At 33.6% G+C, this 26,646-nt stretch overlaps 3 protein-coding genes across 5 annotated transcripts; 2 read left to right on the top strand and 1 right to left on the bottom strand.

Annotated features, from left to right (window-relative positions):
• Positions 1-8,205: 8,205 nt before the first annotated feature.
• On the bottom strand, positions 8,206-10,582 carry LOC148587187 (rust resistance kinase Lr10-like). The gene is made up of 3 exons (XM_088513568.1): positions 9,686-10,582; positions 9,539-9,565; positions 8,206-9,453 (listed from the first exon to the last, which is right to left on the bottom strand). Exons 1-3 carry the CDS (start codon positions 10,368-10,370, stop codon positions 8,342-8,344), a joined length of 1,824 nt encoding a protein of 607 aa, XP_088369694.1. The 5' UTR covers positions 10,371-10,582; the 3' UTR covers positions 8,206-8,341.
• Positions 10,583-10,653: 71 nt separating this feature from the next.
• On the top strand, positions 10,654-16,103 carry LOC132173993 (rust resistance kinase Lr10-like). The gene is made up of 4 exons (XM_088513733.1): positions 10,654-11,410; positions 11,561-11,611; positions 13,518-13,541; positions 14,949-16,103. The coding sequence occupies exons 1-4, from the start codon at positions 10,726-10,728 to the stop codon at positions 16,058-16,060; spliced, it is 1,872 nt and encodes a 623-aa protein (XP_088369859.1). The 5' UTR covers positions 10,654-10,725; the 3' UTR covers positions 16,061-16,103.
• Positions 16,104-18,743: 2,640 nt separating this feature from the next.
• LOC132180975 (ubiquitin-like-conjugating enzyme ATG10) lies at positions 18,744-26,246 on the top strand. 3 transcript variants are annotated; one of them, XM_059594015.2, is made up of 7 exons: positions 18,744-19,056; positions 19,134-19,318; positions 19,413-19,450; positions 19,532-19,628; positions 19,802-19,895; positions 24,381-24,478; positions 25,994-26,246. In XM_059594015.2, the coding sequence occupies exons 2-7, from the start codon at positions 19,160-19,162 to the stop codon at positions 26,189-26,191; spliced, it is 684 nt and encodes a 227-aa protein (XP_059449998.2). In that variant the 5' UTR covers positions 18,744-19,056; positions 19,134-19,159; the 3' UTR covers positions 26,192-26,246. The 3 variants fall into 3 exon arrangements, with proteins under 3 accessions (XP_059449998.2, XP_059449981.2, XP_059449990.2); XM_059593998.2 differs by having other exon boundaries at positions 19,796-19,895; XM_059594007.2 differs by having other exon boundaries at positions 18,745-19,056; positions 19,413-19,460; positions 19,545-19,628; positions 19,796-19,895.
• The last annotated feature ends 400 nt before the right edge of the window (positions 26,247-26,646 follow it).

Raw genomic sequence — 26,646 nt, 5'->3', positions numbered from 1 at the left:
ATCTTAAAACACGTTTTCTATCGTTGAAATGCCAGCAAATTATTAGTTGTAATGAATTGTGTGACAAGTCTCAGTTGATTGAAGAAAAAGTTGTGAAAGACCACCCCCAATAATGTTAGCCAAAACGAAAAAATTTCTATCTTTTCTAAATGCTAGATACTCTCTAGGGTTTGAAGGAAAATAGGAAAAAAAACTCAATTTTGAGACTTCTTATTGATAAAAACTCATATATAATCAAAAGCTACGTTCTAGGGTCTATAAAGTATACATTTATAGGCCTCTAACCCTAAACCTAATAAAAGTACAAAATTAAGTCGAACTATAATTCTACGATACCCGTCCGGACAGAACATAACCCTGTTCAGACAGTTACTTAAATTAATGAAAAAAATTGGGAAATTACATAGGCGTTTAGACGGTCTCTGGACAAGGACTTCAGATGAGGCTCTCGGGTTTAGACCCGTCGAGACGGTTGCAGACGAGGCTCTCCGATACCAACTGATGCAGCGTGACTTAGTGGCTGTAAAGAAGAACATTAATAAAGAACAGATAGATATTTCTAGATCTTGATACGATCAAAGAATCTGAGAAATTTTCTTTAAATGCTAGATAGTACTCTAGGTTTTGAAGGAAAATAATGAAGAAACTCAACTCTGAGTAATCTTATTGATAAAAACTTATTCACAAACAAATACTCTGTTCTAGGGTCTATAAAACATGTATTTATAGGCCTCCAAATCCTAAACCTAATAATAATACGAAATAAAGTCGGTTTTAACAAATCTACGATGGCCATCCAGACGGGACATACCCTTGTTCGGACGGGCACCAAAGAAATAAATTAATGTAAAGCTAAAACATAGATGTGTCCAAACATGAGGAATCCAGGTTCGGACATGTGTTTCAGGGAGCTCTTTGCAACCCGTTTTGACCTAGTAAACATTGGAATTAGTCAAATCTTAGGAAATATGACTTTGTAGATATTTGAATTAGCTTTCCAATGCCATCAAACATGCTCCAATCCGATATCCGAAACTCAAGTTATAATCTTTATAATAAAGCTGGTCGAGTATCCGTTCTGCCCTACATCACAATCTCAGATTTTATTGGGACCATAAGATTTAAGAATCAATTCAAATGTGAAAGCTAACATGCAATTCTCAAAGTAACTTTGTGGTTTGGTTTAGACGTACATCCAAGTGGAATGAATTATGTTTTCTTTTCTACTTTTAGCGTCACTAGTTGATTGAAGCAAAAGGCCTCCAAAGGATCAACACTGATCGTTGGGATAATGTTTAAAAATAAAATTAATTAAAAATAAAAATTAATTAATTAATTCCTAACCTCCTAGATAAATGCACACGCCTTGACTAACCAGGCAACATCAAATATTTTTTTTTTTTTTTTTACCCATTTCTAGAGTTTTGCACTACTATCCATTATAGGAATATCACTATGTAGGTGCAAGTTTAATATCCCGAACCCTTTTATATTGAGTATTTATTCCAACACCTACTAAAAAAAACCAAGGTTTAGGGACACGTTCTATAATGAGGTCATTTTAATAAAACGACTACATTAGGGGTCGTTTCAATAATAAAATGATCCCTCTTAGAAAGATGGATCGTTTTACTGTAAATTAGGGGTGTAAACGAGCCGAGCTTGAGCGAGCTTCCCTTGTTCAGGCTTGGCTCGTTTAAATTTTAGTCGAGCTCAATAGGCGAGCCAAAAAAATTGAGCTCGAGTTAATAATAAGTCGAGCCGAGCAAGCTCGCGAGCTGGCTCTTATATTTAATGTTTTTGTTTTTTTAAAAAAAACTAACTTCAAGTACTCTTAAAATGGTTTAAGAATTTAGTTTGCATATGAGTATTTGCTTAACTTGGCTAGTCGAGTATGGAGTCTGAGTCAATACAGCAAGGCATTTGGTTTCAAAGAGAGAGGATATGCATCTTTTTATAGATAAGCAAACTTGGAGATTAATATTTTCTTAACAATATGGGACAAGTTAATAGGTTGCATTCAGACTGCATTGGGACAACGCCCCCTACAAAAAACTATTTTTTCAACGTCTCTCTCTCAATCCCCCTTACCAGTCACAACGCATCTTCCACCTGAACTCTCATTTCCCACTCTCTCACTCTCGCTCATCAAACAGGTAGTGATAGTGTTTGGGTCTGTATGATTCTTCAATAGTTTATGGCTTTTGCAATCTCCCTCAATAGTTTCTGCTTGATTCTTCTTTCTTTCGTTTGGGTCTGCTCTAATTTAATCGAGGTCTTTTTAATGATTGCTCTCTCTCTCTCTCTTTGATCACGAAGGGTTTAGAATTTTTCATTCTCTAACACTTAAATATAAATGCAATTTTAAGATTTTAATAATTATGAGATTTATAATTAATTATGTATTATTTAGTTTATATATATATATACACACACACGAGCTTATACGAGCTTATTCACGAGCCGAGCCGAGCTTGCTTCATTTAATATTCGAGCTAGGATTTGTGTTCATGAAGTGTTTCATTTAATATTCGAGTCGAGCACGAGCCGAGCCCGAGTTTGCTCGCGAGACGTATCGCTCACTTAATAGCCCTAACTGTAATAACGTTCCCACTCAGTTGGGGGGCGTTGTTACAGTGAAAAACACTCCCCTCCCTTGATCTATGTGCTCCAAACCACCCCCCTCTCCCTCGATCTCTCGTCCTCTCAGTTCTCTCTTTCTCTCACTCAGCTATCTTTCTTTCACATATCAGCTCTTTCACTCGGCTCTCTCTCTCTCTCACCTCTAGTAGCACCGCTCCTCCGTTCCCCGCCTTGTTTTTTAATAAAAAAAGGCTGGGTGGCTTCTGGTTTCCAAACCAGCAGCCACCCTTGAGGGAGGGGGTGGCTCATGGTGGCCAGTGCCGAGGGTGGCCTTCCGGGGTAGATTCGGGCCCGCGAGCCACCCTAGAGGTAGCCGAGGGTGGTGCCAACCACCTTTGGGGTGGCTAGCGAGCTACTCCCGGGCATATTCGTGGTGACCCGAAGGCCACCCCCAGCCTTAAGGGTAGCCCGCGAGCCACCCTAGAGGTGGCCATGGGTGGTTTGGCCACCTATGGGGTGGCTCCCGAGCCCACCCCGAAGGTGACCTCTGACGATGGGTAGCTACCCCTCTAATTTTTTTATTTAAAAATTTAATTTGAATTTGTTTTATTTTTATTTTTTTAAAAGGAAATTAATTTGATTTTATATATATATATATATTTTTGGGGAATTTTTTTTTTAATTTTTTTTTAAGATTAGGGACATTTTAACTGTACAAAACGTCCCCTTCTAAAAAGGGGACGTGCACTATACACGTACATGTATCCTTTTAAAATGGGACATGTTAGTGAAAATGTTCATTTTTTTCACTGTTTAAATGTTCATAATTTTAATTTTAGTCACTTTATTTGGAACATTTACAAATTGTCAGTATTTGAGCGTCGCTAATTAAATAAAGACGTTTTTTTTTCCCTTAAAATGTCACCTTAAAAATGTCTCTAACTCTAATTGAAGAAAATGATTATTGCACTACTCATTAACCTTCATATCTACTCTAAAACCTGAATATTAATGCATTTTGAAAACTATTTTGTTCTATAATCTTTGAAGACTATCAAATGTTGACTATAAGATATGAAAAGAATGTGAAAAATAACATGCAATTCAAAAAGTAACTTAGTGGTTTGGTCTGGAGGTAAATCAAACGGCATCAATTATGGGAGTTCCCACTTTCTTTAGGGTTTTCTTTACTATTTTTCTGTGTTTTGACTCACCACTAGCTAGGTGCACTCTTTGTTTACTTTAGGGTAAAGTCCACATACCTTCCTCAAACTACCATTCAATTGATAATGTCCCTCCCAAACTTTCAATTGTGACAATATCTCATCCAAATTACCAAAACATTGTTAATGTCTCCCACAATACTAACAATAAGATAATAATGCCCCTATAGATTTCTCAATAAGACAAAAATACCCCTATAAATTCAAAAAAAAAAAAGATTTTTTTTAAAAAATGAAAAATTTTAATTTAAAGATAATATTTTAAAAAAAATTTAAACAAAAATTTTTATTTTTTTTTTAAAACGGTTTTTATTTAAAAAAAAAAAAAACTATTTTTTTATTTAGTTTTAAAAAACAAAAAAAAATTCATTTTATTAAACGAAAATTTTATTTTTTAAAACGTAAGTTTTTATTTAAATAAAATTATAAAATGAAAATAAAAAATAATAATAAAATAAAATTAAAAATTTAAAAAAAAAAAAACGAAAATTTTCTATTTTTATTAAAATAAAATAAAAAATCGAAATTTTTTTAATTTTTTTCTTATAAAATTGATTAAAAATAAAAAATAAAATTGGCCAACGTTTGGATTTTTTTTTTTTTTTTGGTTAGTTTTAGGTTTTTTCTAGAAGTTTTAGTTTTTTTTTAAAAAAAATAAAAATTACTAAGGGTAATTTCGTATTGGGGGGAACATTAACAATTTTTGGTAGTTTGAGAGGGGCATTGAAAGTTTGAGGGGGACATTGTCAATTGAGTGGTAGTTTGAGGGAATTATGTGGACTTTCCTCTTTACTTTAAGTACGTTGATAAGTGGCACAAAAGGTAAAATTGTTTTTAATTTTTAATTTTGTTTTAATGTGATATAAAAATAAAAATCATTTAATTATTTTTATGTTTTGAGGAATGTTTTTAGACGTTTGAATCGGGATATATAATCTTTTAAGATTATTGGGAATTAATCTAAATTTCCTTCTAGAGAGGTGAAATACATTTTCTTGTCCCAGGAAAAGTTGCCTTCCTAGCTCTTTATGGTTGCTTTTGAATTATCTGAAATTAACTTTTGGGATTAAAAATTTGATTGAGTTGTCGTTACGTTTGGATGTTATTATGGTTGAAAAGTTAGACCATGTTTTAATTTTGTTATTATTATCCAAATGTATTTTTTGTTTTAATTGTGACCGTTTATAAAATTTGTATATAAAAGTGAATAACTATTTTATTTGGTTATAAATGAAAAAATAAAAATAAAAATAAAATAGTATTAGAACATTTTTATATTAATAAATAAAAAATAAAAAACCGCACTTGGTATATAATTTTCCTACCATGTCATTATTTTCTAAAAAATTATCTAACAAAGTCTTTAGTTCTTCTCTTTTTAAAGAATATCAAATGTTGTAAAAAGTGATTTAAAATATCAATATAAAATGAGTGTGAATAGTAGCATTATTCTTTTTTTTCTTTTATCATTTTGTAGATAAGCAAATAGCTGACAACCTTAAAACCGAAAAAACAAAGAAATAAATAAGTACATGCCGCTTGCCAATTTACTAGATATCATTTTCTTAATAGCCAACAACTAAAATTGGGTTTGGGCCTGGCGTTGGGTTGGCAATTGTGGACGTCGAAATTCAAGCTAAACTAGAGAACTCACTAGCTTACTAGATTTGGCGTTTGGGTTGCCTTTGGATCTGAGGAGATAGGAATCTACACTTCTACTTAACTTTTTTTTTTTTTTAATTGGAGATCGATAATATGACGAGGATTAGTATTCAATGCTAAAATAGTGAGAGAACGATAATTATTTAAAAAATGCAATTAGTCAAAAAGTGAAGTTTACTAAAATTACTTATAAAGTTGAGTTGTCTTACTATGTGGACTTAAACCATCTTCTTAATATGAGATTGAGGTGTTGCACGCACTTTATTTTGCATGACTTATATGATATTCTTTTTATAATAAGCATTCTCTTGTATAATTTGTATTGATTATTTGGTTTTATAATTTTTGTTTTTTCTACCATCGAGTAAATTTATTAGCTTTCATTTTTTTTTTAATTAATTTGAGTACATTTTATACAACTCATTTGTAAAAAATAAAATAAATTAAAAAAAAAACTGGATAAAAATAAGAAATACAGTGGCAATTTACCCAAAATAAGTGGCATTTATGAAAACGTAAATATTTCTGTAAAATAATGGTGTTTTTTTTTTTTAAAAAAAAAAAAACTGTAATAATAGAATTTTACATCTCTTGTAGATAAATGGATAAAAGATATAATTTTTTTTTTTTTACCGAAAATCTAAAGAAAGATGTGACTAGGAATACAACACGTAAAGGAAAGACTATAGCAAGCAACTGGAAGACATTTAAGTTAAAGACACAATCTACCGAGTTCTTTTTGATTTTGTCTCTAGTTGACTAATTTTATGTTATTATTTTCTAAAAATTTATAATTTTCTTACAATGTCATTATTTTTTAAGGGAGTGAAATGGTACTGTAACAAGTTTGATTGATATGAGAAAAAAAAGTAAGAATATTTTGTATAAAAAAGTAAAAAAATTTATTTTGTAGTGATTTTTTAATTTAAATAATAATAAAAAATAATTAATGTGATATAAAAAATAAACATATTAAAGTTGATTTTGAAAAAAAAAAATTTAGATTTTTAGATTCGATCAGGTCGGGCCCTTATCTAACAAAATCTAGTTGACTAGTTGACTAGAGAATGGCTCCTAAAGTGTGACATTTCTTGACGTTATTATGTATCCTCTTTTCTTAGCTGCTTCTTTTCTTTGTTTCTTATTCCTCTTTTTTTTTTTTCTTCCGACGGTATGAAAATTTCACATGATACAAAAGAGTCCAATCCTAAAACACGTTTTCTGTCTTTGAAATGTCAACAACTTATTAGTTGTATTGGTGTGACAAGTCTCATGACTTGCTAGTTGATTTCTCTTTTTCTTATTGGATCATAAAGTATAAAGTGATATTTCTTTGGATGGTGTGAAAATTCCACGAGTCAAAAGAGTGATTGATGGGTTAAGAGAGTAAAGAAAAGTTTGGGGTGTCTTCCCATGCCATTAACGTGGGGTCCTTTGCTTGTGTGGCGTGAGTGGTCGGACATTAACTCACAGGAATCTATCTATCAACAGTCCCTTTAAATGGGTTTGACACTAATCATAGTTCTGTCTGAAATTTTCAAAAATTTACCATTTCAGCGTCCTATATATCTCACATGGAGACATTCTTGTTTGGCTTCCTGCAAATTGTCATGTTCTAGTGTTTATAATTCATCAAATGGTATAAATTATTATACTTTGTTGTTTCAATGGTCTCAAAAATGTTTGTTAATACTTTTTTGGAAGGCATTCTTTTTTAATGTGTTTTTTTTTTTTTGGGAAAATGTGATATAAAGTGATATTTCTTTGTATGGTATGAAAATTTCACGTGATACAAAAAGTCCAGTTAAAGTTTCATCTATCATTATAGTCATCAATATAGATTATCCAGTAAGGATTCGATCTATTGTAAGTGGCTAATTTTATTATTGATATTTTTGTACACAAAAAAATCATATTAGAAAATGCGTGGATACTTAAAGGAGTAAAGTGTATTTTCCCTTAATTTTAAAGCTCACCCAATTTTAATTTTAATGCTCCAATACTTCGTTTAATGTCGATCGTCATTCGAACGCCCTTAGTTTTAATATTCACTACATCAGTTGGTTCATTAATTTTAAACCAATGATTCATTAAGGCTTACCAAACTTTATTTGGTTCGTGACTCATTATAGTACAAATCAAACAATTCATAACAGTTAAAACGAGAAATCAGTTAATTTCAACTGTATTTAAATTCCAAAATCTCTCAAAACAAGAAATCAATCTACAATAATATTGCAGTTAAAGTAATTTGTTTAAAATTTATAAAAAAAAATAATATTTAATTAAAAATTAAAAAATATATTGAGAGTTTGATATTTGGTTCATTCTAAAGATGGGATCCGAATCATCTCCGGTCTACAATGTACTAGAAAATATCCAATTCATCGTTAGGATTTCTTCAAAGAAATCTTAGGACCACAAATAAGACACGTGTCCTAATAATAATAAAAAAAAATCAAAATAAATTATTTAAGGATAAGAAATAATAATAATAATAATTAAATAATTAAAAAAAAAAAGAAAAAAGAAAAAAAAAAAAGAATGGATAGGGGTTGGCTTGAGCCACCCCCAATAGCCAACCAGGGGGTTCGACCACCCCCAACGATCAACCCATTATTTTTATTTTTTTATTTGGCCCTTGGAGGTGGTACGGCCGCCCCCAAGGGCCATGGGGTGGCCGAAGACACTGACAATTGAGACAGGCAAAAAAGCAGCTAAAAGAACAAAATAGGAAAAAGAAAACAACTATAGCGCACACTTTTTTTATAATCCTTGAATTGGTTATACATTGACTAAAAGGTTAATAAGTTCTAAGACTACAATATTATTGCAACTTATAAAGTTATTACATATGCCAAGTTCACATACAATTATTCTAATTCTGGAATGGCCTCCAACTCAAGGTTTAGACGTTTCGTAGGAATATTTGCATTAGTTTTTATGGAGCCTGCAGAGGCAAATGGATTAGGAGGCATAGTTAATTTATCTTCTTCTCCTTCCAACATTTGAACCACATTTTTCATGCAAGGACGATCCATTGGGTGCCATTGGATGCACCAGATTCCTACGATTGCAAGTTTCTTTGCAATTTTAGAATCTCCATCATCTTCAACATAGATTCGTATGTCTTCCTTTTGTTCTAAGAGATTATAGATCCATTCTGGAAAGTAGACTTTGCTAGTGTTCTCAACTGTAACATCAACATTTTTCCTCCCTCCAACTATTTCAAGTAACAACATTCCAAAGCTATAAACATCTGCTTTTGAAGATACATTTCCAAAATTTCTAGAGAACACTTCAGGTGCAATGTAGCCTATAGTCCCTCTAGCTGTGGTCATGGAAACTGCACTTTGATCCTTCGAACACAACTTGGCAAGACCAAAATCAGAAATTTTTGGATTGAAGTCTTGGTCTAGCAAAACATTACCAGGTTTGATATCAAAATGGAGGATTCGTTGGTTGCACCCTTGGTGAAGATATTCAATTCCTTTTGCTACGCCAATAGCAATATCTTGCAACTTATCCCAATTAAGGATACGGTTCTTGGTGGCTGTTGAAGATATGAACTTCTCTAGAGAATCATTTGGTAAGAACTCACAAACTAGAGCACGTCTAAATCCATCAGCGCAAAACCCAACCAAGCGAACCACGTTAACATGATGGATGGTACCCATTGTTCCTACTTCATTTATGAATTCTTCCCCATTTCCCATAGAAGAGTTAAGGATCTTCACTGCAACATGAATTTCATTGGAAAGCTTTCCTTTGAATACTGTTCCATATGCTCCTTCGCCTAACTTCTCACTAAATTGATTTGTAATCCTTTTAATATCCGCGTATGAATATCTTGTAGGTCTGAAATTTATGTAATCCTCCAAAAACTTTTCAACCTTCGCTTGATGTTCTTTTTCTACTTTATCATAAGAATAATAACAGTAGAGACCAAAGACACATGGCAGTAGAAATGACCCTAAGATGACACCTGCACCATAAACATTCATGTATCAATAACTTCCATGTCCACAAGAAGAAGAATTTCAAATACCCATCCAAAATAGATGACTCACCAACAATGGCTGACTTTGATAATGTACCTATCAAAGATTTAACACATTCAGCTTCTCATTAATATACATTTCAAAACATAAATAAACGGACAACTAATTAAGTTAATTGGAGAAAGGTTGATGAAATGAATTGGATAGATAGAATACCATGAGTATGTGTAGAAATAGAAATGCACTGAGGAGTTTCTGATCCATTGCTATTACTCCTCACACATCTCTTGCCTTTGATCATTTCACAGTATCTGCAATCTGGAGTGGACCACTCCAATTGGACATATTTATCATGATGGAGTATTATACCATCTGGAATTGATACAAGATTATACATCTTTGTACAAGATACGAGGGATGCGGTGATGTCAGTCGCAGGGTAAACTTGGTAGGTATGGTCGCTAAGACAAGAGATCAGATCATATTGGTAATCCATATCTTTTGATCTCGAGGAACAATTGAATAAGGCATATTTATAAAGGCCATAATCAGGGTCTTCGACTTTGAATCGGAAAGGAGAGGAAGACAAATGGAGCCACCGAAGCTTGCTTGGAAAGCAATTATCTGGATCATACAATTGAATTACCTGAGATTTGTAGTCAATATGTTTGACAAAAAGCTTCACTGAAATGGGCAGCTCGAGAACCGTATGTTTTCTATCAATGCAGGAGAGAGTAAACCCAGGATACCCACAGTCATTGGGCTGGGTGTTAAGTTGGAAAGGAAATCGGATGGCTGGGCCATGGCCTCCACACCGTGATTCATTAGCGCACACATTTTGGCCTTCTCCAACGTCGACTATGTTGAAAGCCAGAAACAAGAGCAAGTATGAGATTACCATTTCTAAGCAAATCTCTATCTCTGCTCTCAGCAATATTGCTTCTCAGCCTCTTAAATAGTTTGGATTTCTCCAGTGATTGCCTCTCACTGTGTTCAAGGAAATTTCGGGTGAACTTCTCAAGGACTTGGACGTCAATGGCTTATTTTAACTTTTAAGTCCATCTCACTCCCATTGTTACCGCAAATGCCCTCTTCTTTCTTTTTAATTTATAAAATGCCTATTTTTCAAATATCTATATGACGTAAGTGCTTACGCCTTGTAAATGTACATTATTTATAAAAGGCTTTTAGCTGTGGTTTAATGTGGAAACCCTCTCTCTCTCTTTCTCTGGCTCTCTCTCTCTAGATCTCTCTCCATGGCAAGAGGAAACATGGGACTCTCGGTCCTTATTGTTGTTGTTGTCCTACTACTTCATCAAAGTTGCAGTACTAGTGCTAAGCCTGATCATCACTGTCCTGCTTCTTCCTGCGGCAGTATTCGTAACATAAGCTATCCGTTTGGATTAACCAGCAATCCAAAAAACTGTAGCAATCCAAGGCATATTCTTTCATGCGAGAACAACCAAACAGTGTTGCAGTTATACGGTGGAAGATACTACGTACGGGAGATCGGTTACGACAACTACACAATCCGAGTTGTCGACTCAGGTCTTGTAAAGGATAATCACCCATTCATCCCTCGTTATCTTCTAGACAAAACTAATTTCAGTTCAGGGGATCTATTTCCGCTCCCCAGGACATCGAGTGTGGTATTCGTCAACTGTGAAAAGCCAGTGAATTCTTCGTATCATTTAAACATTTCTGCTTGCGTTGATGATGATGAGGATGATGGGATGTATTTTCCCAAAAGGTATAGATATGCTCTATTCCCCTATAGTATGAGTGCAGTGGAATTGGGGGACTTGTGCCAAGTAGACCAAATATCTCTCACATCTAATTTAGATGTTTGGTATGGTCGACAAGACTTACGAAGTATTTCTTGTAAGGACTTCTACAATGAATCCCTATGGAATTTTGAGCTTTCTTGGTACCGATCAGAAGGTGCGTATATAAAAAAAGAATGCATGCGCCCTAACATATGTTAACCATTAAATTTATATTTCTTTCTTTTCTTAATTCTTGGATTTCTCACTCTCATCACTAACCATTCTAAAATACCAAATGCTGACGTTATTCTTTCCTTTGTCACAGAAAGAAGCTTCGGACAACGTATACGTATACGTATACGGGAAGTATTAAGCGGTAAGCTTCGGACTAAAGGATATATGATAGAATATTTTATTTTAAACGAGAATTGAAATACAACTTCTACTTCTATCGAATCGGACAATAAGTCCTTTATTATTCCTACGAGAACTCTTTGCTTTATGAGCCAATATCCTAATTAATCCTATTGGGACCACTAGTCCCTACTTTAAGAGCAAGACTCTTTATGTAATTCTGGATTCTTCTTTGCCAACCACTTTCCACATGCCCAGCTGTGCAACTTCTTCTATAATTCTTTCCTTGACTTCTTTGACTCGAGACGTAGGGCGAGTTTAATTGGTGTAAAAAAGGACGTACGTGTTTGATAGGTTTAGTGTTGGGTTTTGCATTTTTTATTTTATTTTATATATATATATATATATATATATAATTTATTTGGGAATGATATTTTTGGTTGTTTAGGAGAACATTGATTCAATTTTTTTTTTTTTTTTTTTTTTTTAAGTTGACTCAATTTATAATTTGAGAGGAATCATTAACAATGAAGTAATAGTTTCACGAGTAGTGTATATGTACGTACTTTTTCCAATTCTAAGCTACCTAAAGTCTAGAGGTTTATAGAGTTATTTATATTTATTGTTGAGCATGGCCCAAGCCCAAAGTTGTTTATGCAATTTTATTAGGTCATAGACTTTTAAAATTATTCAAGTTACCTTTTCGATTAATTAATGATTTTTTTTTCCCTGTTGTAGGTATTTGGTGGATAATAAGACTACCAAGTAACTGCTTGCTACACAGCCTATACGGTAAGAACGTATTTATCTCTTTTGATTTTGATTATTTTTTCTTTCTTTCCCTTGCAATGTGATGTTATTACTGAACTTTGCATTAAAAAAATATATATATACAACAAATACTCTATTTTCAACTTTAAAATAAATGTTAAGTTTTCAAATTTAAAAGAAATACTGAGTTTTAATTTTGTTTCCAAACACTGATATATGTTATTCTTTTCTTTGTCAAAACAGCACTATCTCGAGGACGAATAGATTATTACGTAGGTGAAGGTGAGGCTTCAATCTCAAAAAGTTATTTGCAAGATACATGGTATTTAATAACACAATTATATAGAAATATTTGATCGATTATCCATTTTGTGCTTGGGGATCAAAATAGATGGTCTCAAACTTTTAGGTTTTATTTAGATTAATTATGAAATAATGAGGAAAATGAAAAATAGCTTAATTAAGTTGCCTTCTCCAGGCCAATGTTTGCTTGATAAGAGAGCTAAAGAGGGTTAGAGTATTTTTGAGATTCCATTAAGGAGCTTAAAATTTGGTTTTAGTGAATAAAAAATTGTGCCAAGCAAAAATTGGTAAAAAGAACTTAAGAAGCATTTCTTTGATGTACTTTTTTGCTTTTTTTTTTTTTTTTTAACTTTTTTTTTATAGATAAAAGTTTTATTTTCCAACGCAATCCCGAATACACTGTTAGTATTAATACTATACTTTCAAATTTAAAAGAAATGCTGAGTTTTAATTCTGTTTCCAAACACTGATACATGTTATATATTCTTTTCTTTGTCAAAACAGCACAATTTGGAAGATATGATCAATATTACGGTCCTTACGGAGGTGAGTCTTCAATCTCAAAAAGTTATTTGCAAGCAGAAACATAGTATTTAATGACACAATTACATAGAAATATTTGATCGATTATCCATTTTGTGCTTGAGGATCAAAATGGATGGTCTCAAACTTTTAGGTTTTATTTAGATTAATTATGAAATAATGAGGAAAATGAAAAATAGCTTAATTAAGTTGCCTTCTCCAGGCCAATGTTTGCTTGATAAGAGAGTTAAAGAGGGTTAGAGTATGTTTGAGATTCCATTAAGAAACTTAAAAATTGGTTTTATTATTTATATTTAGATTGCCAGCCTGAGGTTTTTATATGACCATCAACTGGGGTAAGAACCTTCTCTCCTTCGATCTTTTTTAATTTTTGTTTTCCTTTTTCGCATATCATTCTTTAGGATGTAAAGCATGAATTTGCCAAAATGAAAAAATAAATTAGAGCAAAGTACACATAACCTCCTCAAATTATCACCTAATTGACAATATCCCCTCAAACTTTCAATTGTGATAATGTCCTCCTTAAATTACCAAAACATTGTCAATATCCCCCCAAGACTAACAAAAAGATCAAAATGCCCCTATATATTTCTTAATAAGACAAAAATACCCTTATAAATTAAAAAAAAATTCTTATTATTTTTTTTAAAAAAAAATATTTCAAAAGAACAATTTTTTTTTAAAAAAAAAAAAGAAAAAAAATTAGTTTTTAAATGAAATTTTTTAATTTTTTTATAAGAATATTTTTTTAAGAAAAAAACGAATATTTTTTTTTTAAAACGGAAATTTTTATTTTAAAAAATTTATAAAACGAAATTTTTATAACAAAAAAAAAATAGAAATTTTATTTATTTTTTTTCTTATAAACAGGATTTTTTTTTTTATTAATTTTTAATTCTCTACCCTTTGGATTTTTTTAAAAAAAATATTAGTTTTAGGTTTTTTCTAGAAGTTTTATTATTTTTTGTTTTTATTTTATTAAGGGTAGTTTCGTCATTGGGGAGGAATATTGACAATTTTTGGTAGTTTGAAGGGGACATTGTCATAATTGAAAGTTTGAAGGGGACATTGTCAATTGGGTGGTAGTTTGAGGGGGTTATGTAGACTTTTCCCAATAAATTACTACCCATAAGAGCATTCCCAATGGAAGAGCCAAATTTTTATGTAAAATAGCTCATCAAAACTCATTTTTATCTAGTTTAGCTAATGAATTTTTAAATGCATTTACATCCTATTAGCTATATTTTTATCTATATCATTTAAATATTATTAAAAGTGAGAAAAGTTTTGGAAAAAAGAGAACATGTGAGAGAAAAAATGGGAAAAGTTTTGGGAAAAAGAGAACATGCAGAGAAAAAGTAGGAAAAGATTTGGGAAAAAGAGAAAACAGGTGAGAAACAATAAAAAATAAAATGGTTCCCTTAAAAAGTGTTGCTACATTTAGCTTTTTTTTTAGCTCTTCCAATCAAATATCAATTTTACATTTTCTTTTGGCTAATCCAATGTAGAGAGTTTTTTAAACATTTGAAGAGTCATTTTAGATAAAAGTAACATTTGGCTATTCCATTGGGAATACTCTAAAAGATAACAAGTATTGTACTTAATTACTAGGCTTTAAAAGGCAATTAGGTGAGCTTTAACTATACAAAATAATAATAATAATAATAAAATAAATAAATAAAGATTTACAGCAATGCAACATGTGTTGGCTTACAATCCATTTTGGTGATGTTCTTCCGTAGGAGTGCTCCATGCAGCAAAAATGATATTGGGGACTCCATTTGTGATTGCATTCTTGATGTATAAATGGAAGAGGAGGCATTTATCAATGTATGATGTTGTTGAAGAATTTCTACAAAGTCACAATAACCTCAAGCCAATAAGGTACTCTTATTCCGAAATTAGGAAGATTACCAAAAATTTCAAGGATAAATTGGGTGAAGGAGGCTATGGCACTGTATTTAAAGGAACGCTTCGAAGTGGTCGTCATGTGGCTATAAAGATGTTAGGTAAGTCCAAAGCTAATGGACAAGATTTTATAAGCGAAGTTACAACCATTGGAAGGATTCACCATGTTAATGTAGTGCAACTCATTGGTTTTTGTGTTGAAAGATCAAAACGGGCTCTAGTATATGAGTTAATGCCTAATGGTTCCCTGAATAAATTTATATTTTTGTCAGAAGAATGCACACTCCTAAGCTATAATCAAATGTATGATATAGCTCTAGGAGTAGCTCGTGGGATTGAATATTTACATCAAGGATGTGACATGCAGATTTTACATTTTGATATCAAGCCTCACAACATTCTTCTTGATGAGAATTTTACTCCCAAGGTTTCTGACTTTGGACTAGCAAAATTGTATCCAGTAAATGACAGCATTGTTTCTTTGACTGCTGCAAGAGGGACATTAGGATACATGGCTCCTGAGTTGTTCTACAAAAACATTGGAGGAGTTTCTTACAAAGCTGATGTTTATAGTTTTGGAATGTTATTGATGGAAATGGCTGGTAGAAGAAAGAACTTAAATGCATTTGCAGAACACTCAAGCCAAATATACTTCCCTACTTGGGTCTATGACCAATTGCACGACGGAAATGACATTGAAATGGAAAATGCCACAGAGGAGGAAAAGAAAATAAGCAAGAAGATGATCATTGTTGCATTATGGTGTATACAAATGAAGCCTAGTGATCGCCCTTCAATGACCAAAGTTGTGCACATGCTTGAAGGAGAAGTTGAATGCTTACAAATGCCTTCCAAGCCTTTCCTATCATCACTAGAGAGTACCATGACAAATGGTGGTGAGAATTTGAATGAATCAAATGAATCAAGTCAATCATCTCAATTTTAAATGCAAATTAAAATTTATGTGTAACAAATAAGAGTTTTTTTTTTTTTTTAAGATATATCTCCTTATTACATTATGTTTTCATGTTCGATTCTATTTTCTCATAATTGACCAATAAAATTGGCTTTTAAGTTTGAGAAGTTATGTTGCTATTCTTCATTCTCCACTAGTAATATGTTGCTTTGTGAATATCACATATTGGATGGGACTAGTCCTTGTCATTTGGAGATAATATTGTTGACATTCATGAACTCTTATTCTTGAATATGGAAGCCAACAAACTATTTGAGCAGTTGTTTCTTTGAAAGATTTGAAGGCATGGAATGTTAAAACAATGGTTAAATATTTAAATTTACCCTAGAGAGTTTTGGGTTTGATGTAAGTGTCAGGTGTGCATTGATTCAAGGAAAGTGCTTGATCAAATGGTAGACTATAATGTCATGTCTTGACAACAATAATTGTCATAGTATATTTGCAAAATGAAGGGCGTGGTAAGACGTGGGAGCTTCATGACTTTGACATTTTACAATATTCTATGTGTGTGGTCCATTTATAAAGGCACTTGGAACCTATTGGAATGGCCTAGTTTATTTTGTATTTGATGTTTTAGCCATTGGGCATAAGCTATATGGTTTCTGGTCAAAAAATAAAATGTGCTAACCCTTGGATTTTTCAACTCATACTTGTATTTAATTGTCGATGTGGGGGTTGGCATCAAATGATTCATTTGCAACCTTTTTACAATTCCCACATGAACATCCTCTAACATTTCGAGTTGGCGATTGTATGTACCTCCAAAATCTTTTTAAAAGTGTGCGGTTTAGGTCATTTCCATTTTTTCACCTTACAACTAGCTCACTTGATTTTTCTTTCAAAAAATTTCTGTAATACAACTAGTCACATCGGATAAGGGAATGAGGGGGTAACTGTTGAAATTGGGCCGACAAACCCACACGACCCACAAAGCCTGCATACAAAAGCCCGAAACCGATCTCTTGGCCTAGTCCTATCGTACCAAAGTAGCACTCCTATGCCAATAAAGTGTGCTCCAAGGACAACGACCATGCTTAAATCCATTACATGGAATATACTTTTAACTTATGAAATAATGGGTGCTGCAGGGTGCATAAGCCTAAGCCATCATGGGAGGTACTCACACGGAAAAGCTAGAACATGATACGAAGATAGTTACTTCGGAACCACTATAAAAGCTAAGTCCAAGCAAGGTAAAATAGACTTTAGGCTCCTAACTCAAAACTTTTGCTCAAATCAATTCTATTTCATGTCTCAAACATTACTAACTTAAGCATCAGAGTAATCCATTGCCAACACCCTCAACAGGTTTTCCTCTTTTGCAAGTCCAACTTAATCGAGTATTTGGCACAAGAAAATTGTTCTAACAAAAATGATTCACATGGTAGTAGAATTAATTTTCCAATATACATATGGCACTTTTTTCAAAGATCGATGCATCGCCAAGTTTTGAAAACTTGATTCTCCTCAAAGTCGCATGTTTCAAAGGAAAATGCTCATAAGGAATCAGTACCACCAAGAATGACTCGAAATAAAAAAGCGTCATTTTTATCATAATTAAGTATCTAAATCATAAATACCTCATGTACAATGCCATGCACACATACATTAATTCTCAAAGCACGACTAATTAAGTTTACAAGATGTCACATGTTGAAATCATGGTCTTCTTTTCCATAGAGATAGCAAAATAGAGATATAGGAATAGTAATAACAGCAACCAGTGAATAAAATTGATGCCTTTAACCTCTGCCAAATGAAGTTGCAATTTTATGACACTGAAGCTTCACTGAAAATTCCATTGCTTTTTTACTTATTGCAGTATATAGGAGGAGATGTAGAAGTGTAAGGCCAAGAACATTAATCCAGTCATAAATGTAGATCCAAAACTCGTTCAGTCATGAGACCGATGCCACTCAGATGTCCAAGTCAATATCTTTGAGCTTGAGGGGAGAAATGGAGAGAGATACAGGGAGATCCTCATATGGGGAGAAGTCTAGTGTTTGTTTTGGGCATACCTTGTTATGGAGAGAAATGAGACATTAAAGGAGCTTTTCTTGGGCTCCTCTGGGGCCTTAGTTGGAGTTGGCCTTATTTTCGGTTGTTTTAGGCCTTAGTGGAAGTGGCCTTGTGATAATTACTTAAATGTGCACAATTTTTTTTATTAAATTAAGCATTATCATCTTTATTTTGTACTAATCTTGCCTTTTACAATTGATTTTGCCAATATTGCTTAATTATTGATCTTGAGCTTAAATGATAGATTAATACAAGGAATAGTGTTGCCAAGTTAAGAACAAAAGCATTCTTCCGCAAAGCCTGATTAGTATTAGTCACATTGGTTCCCAGTAATGTCCTAGTGGGACTGGACTAAACTGTGGCTCAGCTAGTCTTAAGTGTGCGTCAGTGGTTTTTACTGTCTAGGCCCCTCATGAGTAGTGTACAACGGGTGGGTTCTACTATGATCACGCCTAGGTCGGATAGTTATAGTTGGTCTTCCCGACCTACTCTTTGGCTAAGAGGAAAACACAAAAAAAAAAAATAGAAAAAGGGCAACAAAGTTTATGTACACATATTAGACTTAATCCAAAGTTGTGCCTTAAATGAGAACAAGGGCAACAAATTTGATTTCCCCAAAATTGTCTCTTAAATGAGCCACGAAAATTAAAGACAAGGGGAGGTGCGTGGAACAAAAGACGAGGAATTTATCCCCTCATGACTCGGCGCATGACATGAAAAAGGAAGAGGCTGAAGGCCTGAACACCTGCGGAGAGAAAAGTAAAGAAGAAACAGAGCTGCAGAGAAACAAAACAAGAGTTCACCCCTCGACTGTCTGGGACCCGTTCGACTGTTCTCGCCAACGCCATCGTCCTTGGACCCTTAATCAGTGAAAAAAGTGATTCAAACGAACTGGGTACTTTGCAATTGTTCCACACGGTCCTTTCGCCGATCTGAACGAGTTTGAGGTGATTCTCCCCAAATTAGTGCATACCTATATAATTTCAACTCTGAAAGTGAATATCTTTTTGCTTTTTCCCTTCAGGCTGTAACAGCTGTAAAAGAGCTGTCATGGATATTTTATCATGGGATGGAACCCTCTCATCAGGCGATTTTCGTCTTGCTGCTTGTGCTTTTATGCAGAAATGGAAAAGCGTTATGTCAACTTTCCCTCCGTGGTCATGGGTCCCTTGTCCAAAACAACCTTGGGGTGCTTCAGCTTCTCATGATGTTAGTGTTGTCAACCGTTTTCTTAGTCTCCCTCCGTTACAATCAGTTCGTTTTCAATACTTGATGTTATTTTACTTCTCTCTCTCGCTCTTAGGTGGAAGGATACTTATCATTGGAGAACATAATTCTCAGGTCAATTGAGGTTTGTCCTTGATGTTATAATGAAGCAGTTCTAGCTATTTAATTGGTCGATTGATCTTAGCATTATTATAGTTGCTATGCACAGGAAGAACATGATGAAATAAGTTGCCCTCAGAAAGAAGAGACAAGTTGCTCCGAGAAAGAGGAGCTCATTGATATTGCCACCTTAGTATGTCTTTTAACTGATATCCTTGTCTCTGATTCCTTTGTTTGATATCAATCTTGAAGTGTATTAAAGGACACATAGATATCGCTCATGAAAGTTGCATGTTTTTCTGTTACCTGTTGATTCTTGTCTCTTTTACTACATTGATCAGATCTTGCTCTTATTGCAAGGTCCAGAGCAATTGCAGCAAAGTACCTTACTATGATCTTCATATAATATATAGTGCTTCATACAGAGTTCCAGTGCTATTTTTTCGTGCTTACTACAGTGGTATGTTCATCTCTATTTAATCAGATCATAAACAGAATGCAGAGTATATATGTACACACACACACACACATGCATAGATACACACACAACAGTATGATATATTTACACATATATGTCTATGTATGGATGACGCACGCACAAATGACAGTATGATACAAGAAATGCTTGCATATTCTTATTTATGTCCGGCAGAAACCAATTATGTCTTTGATAATGTTAAGTACATAGAGAATTTTTTCCACAAACAAGCACCTTCATAAATTTGGTCATTAGTACCACATAACATGTATGGTAAGTATGTGAGCTTATGTTTGGGCTTTGGTTGGATCTATTTCGGCCTCTTGTGGGTGCTCCTTGTGAGCTTAGGGTTTTTCTTGGGTGCTTCTTATACCCCTTGTCTATTTGTGTTGCGCCCTTTTGGGTTTTTTGATATATACATTTTTACTCATCAAAAAAAAAACATGTATGGTAATAGGATTTTGTTGTGTTTTATTTCTTGTTTTCATTGACATAATGTGCATCCCGTCTTTCAATTTTTCTCTTTTTAAGAAACACAGTATAGTTTGTTTTAACTCGACATACTTCTATAAATGATTGAAATGCATCCACATTAGTTAGATTGGCCAGATTTGTTATTTCAATCAATGAGTTTGCTGGTGGTTGTTTGCAAGTTTATTGTGTGTTCACTTTTTGGTTCTCTATTCTTGGTTGATCCATAAGGAGTTTTCAGGGAATGCTTTAAATCCCTCTTCCTTAGATCACTTTTTGATGTCTTCTTTTTGTGGTAAGTTATTTTATTTTATTTTTATATTTAAAAGAAAAGAAAAAATGTGGATACAGAATGATGCAGGACATCATTTAATTAATTGTTTCTAAGATTGTCTTGACAGGAAGGTTGAGTGGCGAAGGTTAGAAAAGAGAAATAGAATCATAGGTGGGATATAAAGAGGGGAAAAAATCATATTTTTGTTTGGGATCAATTATGTGAGAAAAAAGAGATTAGATTTCTAAGAATTGCAGCAGGAAAGAAGGAAAGAACTGCTGAGAATATCAACAAGAAAGAGAATTGAGAAAGAAGATTAGATAGGAAGAGACGAAGGAGGGAAGGGATTCCAAAGTAAAAAATTAAACAACTCAACTTTCAATTTATTGAATCACTGCCAAAAGAGTTTAAGTAACATCCTTTTGTAGCCAAGGTTACTTCTTAAGGAAGTACTCACATTTCATTGAAAAGTAAGTAGGACAGCTCATTAGATCCAAGGAATTTAATGGACAGCAGCTTCCAGGGAGAAGTATCTGACTTTCTTCACCCATAAGTTCCTTCAAAGCAAAGTACTATCATCATTAGTAACTAGCTCCTATTTGAATTCTGGGAAACTTTCATTTAAAAAATGAAATACTTTGCTCATAATTACTAGCTAAGTGTTCAACTACCCCATTATGCTAATTTGGGATTCTTCTAGGCAAAAATTTCAAAATAGGCTGCTGGGAAAGAGATATGTAATAAAAAATAAAGCAACTCAACTTTCAATTTATTGACTCACTGCCAAAAGAGTTCAAGTAACATCCTTTTGTAGCCAAAGTTACTTCTTAAGGAATTACTCACATTTCATTGAAAAGTAAGTAGGACAGCTCATTAGATCCGAGGAATTTAATGGACAGCAGCTGCCAGGGAGAAGTAACTGACTTTCTTCACCCATAAGTTCCTTCAAAGCAAAGAACTATCATCTTTAGTAACTAGCTCCTATTTGAAGTAATTCTGGGAAACTTTCATTTAAAAAATGAAATACTTTCCTCATAATTACTAGCTAAGTCTTCAACTACCCCATTATGCTAATTTGGGATTCTTCTAGGCAAAAATTTCAAAATAGGCTGCTGGGAAAGAAATATGTAATATCGAACCCACAGTGCTATGTTCTTTTGTTGGCCTAGCAAGCACACCATTGGAGGAAAAACATCGCATTGCATTGTATCTATGAATTTGCAAATCAGATAGGCAAGCAAACATCTCTTATGGATATTTAAATTCGTGTTGGTTACCCAAGCAACCTTGTAAGGATTAGCATGTGTTAAGTTTTTAAACCCTGAGCATCCTCTGGCGCAACATTGGTTCAGCTGCTCTTATCAATGACCATAGTACTAGCTGACTCTTGCATCTTACACATGTTTGAAATATGCTATTTTGTTTCCAGTCTTCTTCATCCTTTTAAGTTGATAGTACTTGCCAGAGTGCTTGAGATAGTTGCTAATCATCACTATTAGCTCCATCATCTCCTCTTTCTTCTTCTGGTTCAAAGTTTGCCATCTCTTTTTGTTGTGCTGCACTAGTAAAGTTATGTTGCAGGGAGAAAGAAGCTCCCTTAAGAGCAAGATTTAAGATCAAAATTCTTCAGAAATATGGTTAATTTTGATGTGGGGCCTAATCGGCACCCTCCGTAGGCTACATTAGCAAGTATTGACTCTTATTATTTGCGTTAGAAAGTTGTTGGCTTGGTTTATTTGTTTTATTTTATTTTAGGGGCCAAGGATGCTTCTTAGAACATCTTTGGATGCTAGTCAAATTTATGGTTGAACATTTTCAAATCTTGGGAATTGAAAATTCATGCTCCGAATTCTTAGGTGATGATCAGCCTTTTTTTTTTCCCCCATTTTTCTGATTTTATTTCAAAAAAAAATTCCTGTTATTAATTCTCATGTTGTGCATTTGTCATGATTAAAACTAACTTTGAACCATTGAAATAATGCAACACCTAGCCATCAGGCAGGAACAAGTTGTGAAATATGTATGGATGACAAGGATTACTTCGAATTCTCCATCTGCATTTCTAACTATTATGGAATCTTGGAAATCCAAGTTAGAGGGGAAGAAAGAGAGGCATTTTGCTGCCTTCATCCACTTTTATATTTATGTGAGCATGTAAATTGAATTTTGCATGGATTGAAAATTTAAACTTGAAGATGAACTCTTCTCCTTATGTGAATCCTTGCCATGCTGGAAATAAACTTTACATTGTTTTAGTTTTAGTAGACTTTCTTGTTTCTCGATCTTTTGTCTTTTTCTAGTTAGGTGTTTCTTTCTATACTTCATGTGTACTTGGGTTGCACACTTTCGCTCTTAATAAATTTTGATTACTTATATAAAAAAAAATGGTTTGACTGGACTTAGAAAACTGAAGGCAATGTTATTCTTTGTAATGCTTGGGGTTTACATGGGGTTCTGGTGTGATTTTTTATTTTTTATTTTTGCATAGTTTCTGGTTTTCTCTTTGAGCCTTGTTTTTTGTTGGTCCTCTGGGTTGGTTTGTATATAAGCTAAAGTTGCTTTAGTTTTGCTAAAGCTTTCTTTGTACATAGATACGTAGATAATGAAAAGTTACTCATTCATCAAAAAAAAAAAAAAAAGGTTTGACTGGACTTGCTTCCATCATTTGATGTATTGCATAGAGGTTTGAACCACTGAAGGAGGTTATTAATCTACTCAACTCAATTAAACCTTTATCTCAATTAAATGAATATAGGCTATTGAATGTATTAATGAATGAAATAAGCTGTCATTTTCTTCGTGAAGATTCAAGCATAATATAACTGGTATAGTGATGGTTCAGACCCATCTAGAGGAGAATTGTGAGCCTGTCTTTTTTCAAGTTCTCTCTCTCTCTCTCTCTCTCTCTCTCTCTCATGTATACAGGAAGTTTATACGATAATCCCCTAATGATTTTTTTTTTAATTAATCGAAATTTCATTAAAAGCGTAAGGTGGCCCCATGTACACAAGTATACAAGAGAAGCCACCTAGGAAGTAGGGGGCAAAAAGAACAAGAAAATTCTCTAATGAATTACAATACGAAATTCATACAATCAAGCGAATGAAGAAAGGAAACGGAGAAGACACATTGCCAACAGCAGACATCTAATCATACAATCCTCACAAAACTGAAAATTTAAGGAACAACATCATCCTATGCTCAACACTATTAAAGGTCCGATATTTCCATTCCCCATAATGAGAACACTTCTAACTCTCTAGTGATGAAACATTGAAGTAAAAGATGATTAATTGTTTGTCCCAAGTTTACGAGCAAACATAGGATTCTAAACACAATCCTGCCATTATCTGGACAGAAATCTATTCATTTGATTCAATGCGAGGTAACATATCTGATATGTCTTTAATTGCTCCTCCTTGGGAGGCATGCTTCTTGAGTGTGAGTTTCACAGAGAGAGAGAGAGAGAGAGAGGCCACCAAAATCTATGTATGTGAATATGTTGGAAGTTCAGGTCTGACTTCTGACTTGCTATCTAACTTTGATCTTGATAGATCTACCATTATGTGGCTAAAGTATAGCTAAAATATACTACATTTTGATCTAGTCTGATTGTGAAGTTGTTCTATACTGGTTATACAAAATGCAAGCATTTTTAACATCTATATCTACAATGGTGTTAATAAGCTCCAACAAAGCATTGATGTTGTTCAATTATATAGATGGAGAACCTTTAGGGTTTAATGCAATCGAAAAAGACCTTCCTGCTCACTCTGCGAAAGCATTGTTGGATTCAAAATGGACGTTCATAACCCAGGAGGTATGTTTTTTGTTCCAATTTTCTCTTAATTTGGTGTTCTTTTTGGGTTTCTGTTATGATTATTATGATCATAAGTGATAGTAATATATGTGCTTTTTATAATTTGGATTAAGACACAGAACTGCTGTTATATTTTCTCAATGGATATTATGAAACTTAAATCAAATTGTCATGCAATCTCTATCAAAGGTTGTGGGGGCACCTGGTGGTACAAGCTTTTACCTTTCCCAAGAATAGAGCATGATCTAACCTATTTATTATTAGAAAATTAGCATAAGCTTTTTGGTAGATCTCAAGTTGACATTGAATGCCACTTTTGTGCTCAGTTTTATATTACATAAAATATGCCATAGGCATATATGTCATAGGTCTGTACATTTGCTGCTTTGTGTTTTGCATGGATAAAGGTATTTATGCTGGTTCATTGAGCGGCATAATCTATATGACATAATAATGGTTGACACGTAATATAGGTTACTCCTACCATACAAATAGGACTATAGGAGTGTAACTTATAAAAAAAAAACAAATAGGACTATAGGAGTGTACGGTTCAGTTTGGATAAGGTTTGGGATAAATCTGAAACTGAATCAAATTTGGTTGGTTTCTAAGTAAACTGGAATATATTTGATCGCCAAAAAAAGCCAAAGATAAATTAAACCAAAATAAGCTTGGGTTAGATTAGTTTCGATCTTTAGATTTGGGGCCCTACCATTGTCTATTTTTTTTTTCTTACAGTTGTTGGGAGGGGTTTGAGGGTGGTGGCAGTGGCCATGGTTGTGGTAGTCATGACTAAGGCCATGAACATTGGTGGCGAACTTGTGAAGGTGATGCTGGGGATTTTCTTATATTTGTGGAAGGAAAAAGTTTTGGTCATGATGAGGCAATATATATATATATATATATATATATATATATATATATATGTTGTACATGGATGAGTTTGTAGCAGTGGACACTCTGCAATGTAGGGAGGATGAGTGCAAGTACATTTTATAAGGTGAAATAACTGTAAATGAATGCCTACGTAATGAAATATACAAGGCTTCTAAAATATGAACATCAACCTTGAGATTTTTTTTTGTCCTGGTTATGGTGCTTCTGTTTTACTTAGATTTTGTGCATCTATTCCATAGAATCTCCCATTGCTCAGATCAGATCCCTGATATTCTGATGAATCAGGACAAGACTTCTGGTAGTAATCATATTGTACATCAACTTAGTTGTTCCCAGTGAAACCAAACTACTGTCGTATATCTTCTTGTAAATATGGTTCTTGCTGTCTAATTATGTTTAATGAATCATTAGACTGAAGCATCTAGTGAAGAACCTTGTATTCATCTTGCATGTGTAGTTTTCTATGCTTAGCTTTTGTATGCAAAGCAGATGTTGAATCATCGCTTGTCAACTTTACTTGTGAGAGCTTTATGTTTCATGAAGAATTTACTATTTATACCTTTGGTGTTGACTTAAAGCGGTGAGAAAACTTTGACAACATTGACTTTCTCAATTTAGGAGCATCCATACTTGAACAGGCCATGGTTCAAATTACATCCATGTGGGACAAGTGAGTGGATGAAGCTGCTTTTTCATGTTGATGTTTCTGTGGCTAAAAATGGAGTGACAATTGAACTCTATCTGCTTTCATGGCTATCAGTCGTTGGGCAAGTGGTTGGTCTTAGAATTCCTCTTGAAATGCTGAATCAGCCATAATGACTTGTTGATAACAGTTTCTTTGATTATATCTGCACATGATTTCTTTTTTCTACGTTCCACTAAATGAACATACTGGAAACCCTCTTTATGATGAAATAGAAAAGGTATTAATTTTAGTTTTTTAATGGATGAAATTGCGGGATCATGAGAGGAGCCAGTTAATGGGTAGGATTTTCTCAAAAAAATGTCCCTAAAAATTGCATGTTATAAAGAAACAAACAAATAAAAGAAATAGGTGTAGTTTGCTAGATCTAAGGCATGAGAACGTGCTCAGTAACGTAGACATGCACCATTTCTTGCACTTGGTGATGGCAAAAGGGACTATTCATGGTGCTCAAAAGAAAAGCAAATAGGGGAAGATTAGAAAGTGCACGATGGAGGCAGTTGAATTACTTACATGGGTGGTTACAAATGAATGTGGGTCTTGGAAAATTGAGCTCTTCTATCTGGGT

This window comes from Corylus avellana, chromosome 2 (genome assembly GCF_965113065.1).
Source record: "Corylus avellana chromosome 2, dhCorAvel1.hap1.2, whole genome shotgun sequence".
Lineage (NCBI taxonomy): Eukaryota > Viridiplantae > Streptophyta > Magnoliopsida > Fagales > Betulaceae > Corylus > Corylus avellana.
Note: the sequence above shows the minus strand (reverse complement) of the source record. Positions and strands in the feature narration are given on the sequence as shown.

Bases quoted from the DNA above. Each gene is read 5' to 3' on its own strand.
- LOC132180975 (XM_059593998.2), top strand. From the start codon at position 19,160: ATGGATATTTTATCATGGGATGGAACCCTCTCATCAGGCGATTTTCGT. The intron at 19,451-19,531 runs GTCAATTGAGGT...GCATTATTATAG, and splicing joins TTGGAGAACATAATTCTCAG to TTGCTATGCACAGGAAGAAC. The intron at 24,479-25,993 runs GTATGTTTTTTG...TTCTCAATTTAG, and splicing joins GGACGTTCATAACCCAGGAG to GAGCATCCATACTTGAACAG.
- LOC132173993 (XM_088513733.1), top strand. From the start codon at position 10,726: ATGGCAAGAGGAAACATGGGACTCTCGGTCCTTATTGTTGTTGTTGTC. The intron at 11,411-11,560 runs GTGCGTATATAA...CCTTTGTCACAG, and splicing joins TTCTTGGTACCGATCAGAAG to AAAGAAGCTTCGGACAACGT. The intron at 11,612-13,517 runs GTAAGCTTCGGA...TGCCAGCCTGAG, and splicing joins TATACGGGAAGTATTAAGCG to GTTTTTATATGACCATCAAC.
- LOC148587187 (XM_088513568.1), bottom strand. From the start codon at position 10,370: ATGGTAATCTCATACTTGCTCTTGTTTCTGGCTTTCAACATAGTCGAC. The intron at 9,566-9,685 runs GTATTCTATCTA...AATCTTTGATAG, and splicing joins TATTTCTACACATACTCATG to GTACATTATCAAAGTCAGCC. The intron at 9,454-9,538 runs GTGAGTCATCTA...TTTATGGTGCAG, and splicing joins ATCAAAGTCAGCCATTGTTG to GTGTCATCTTAGGGTCATTT.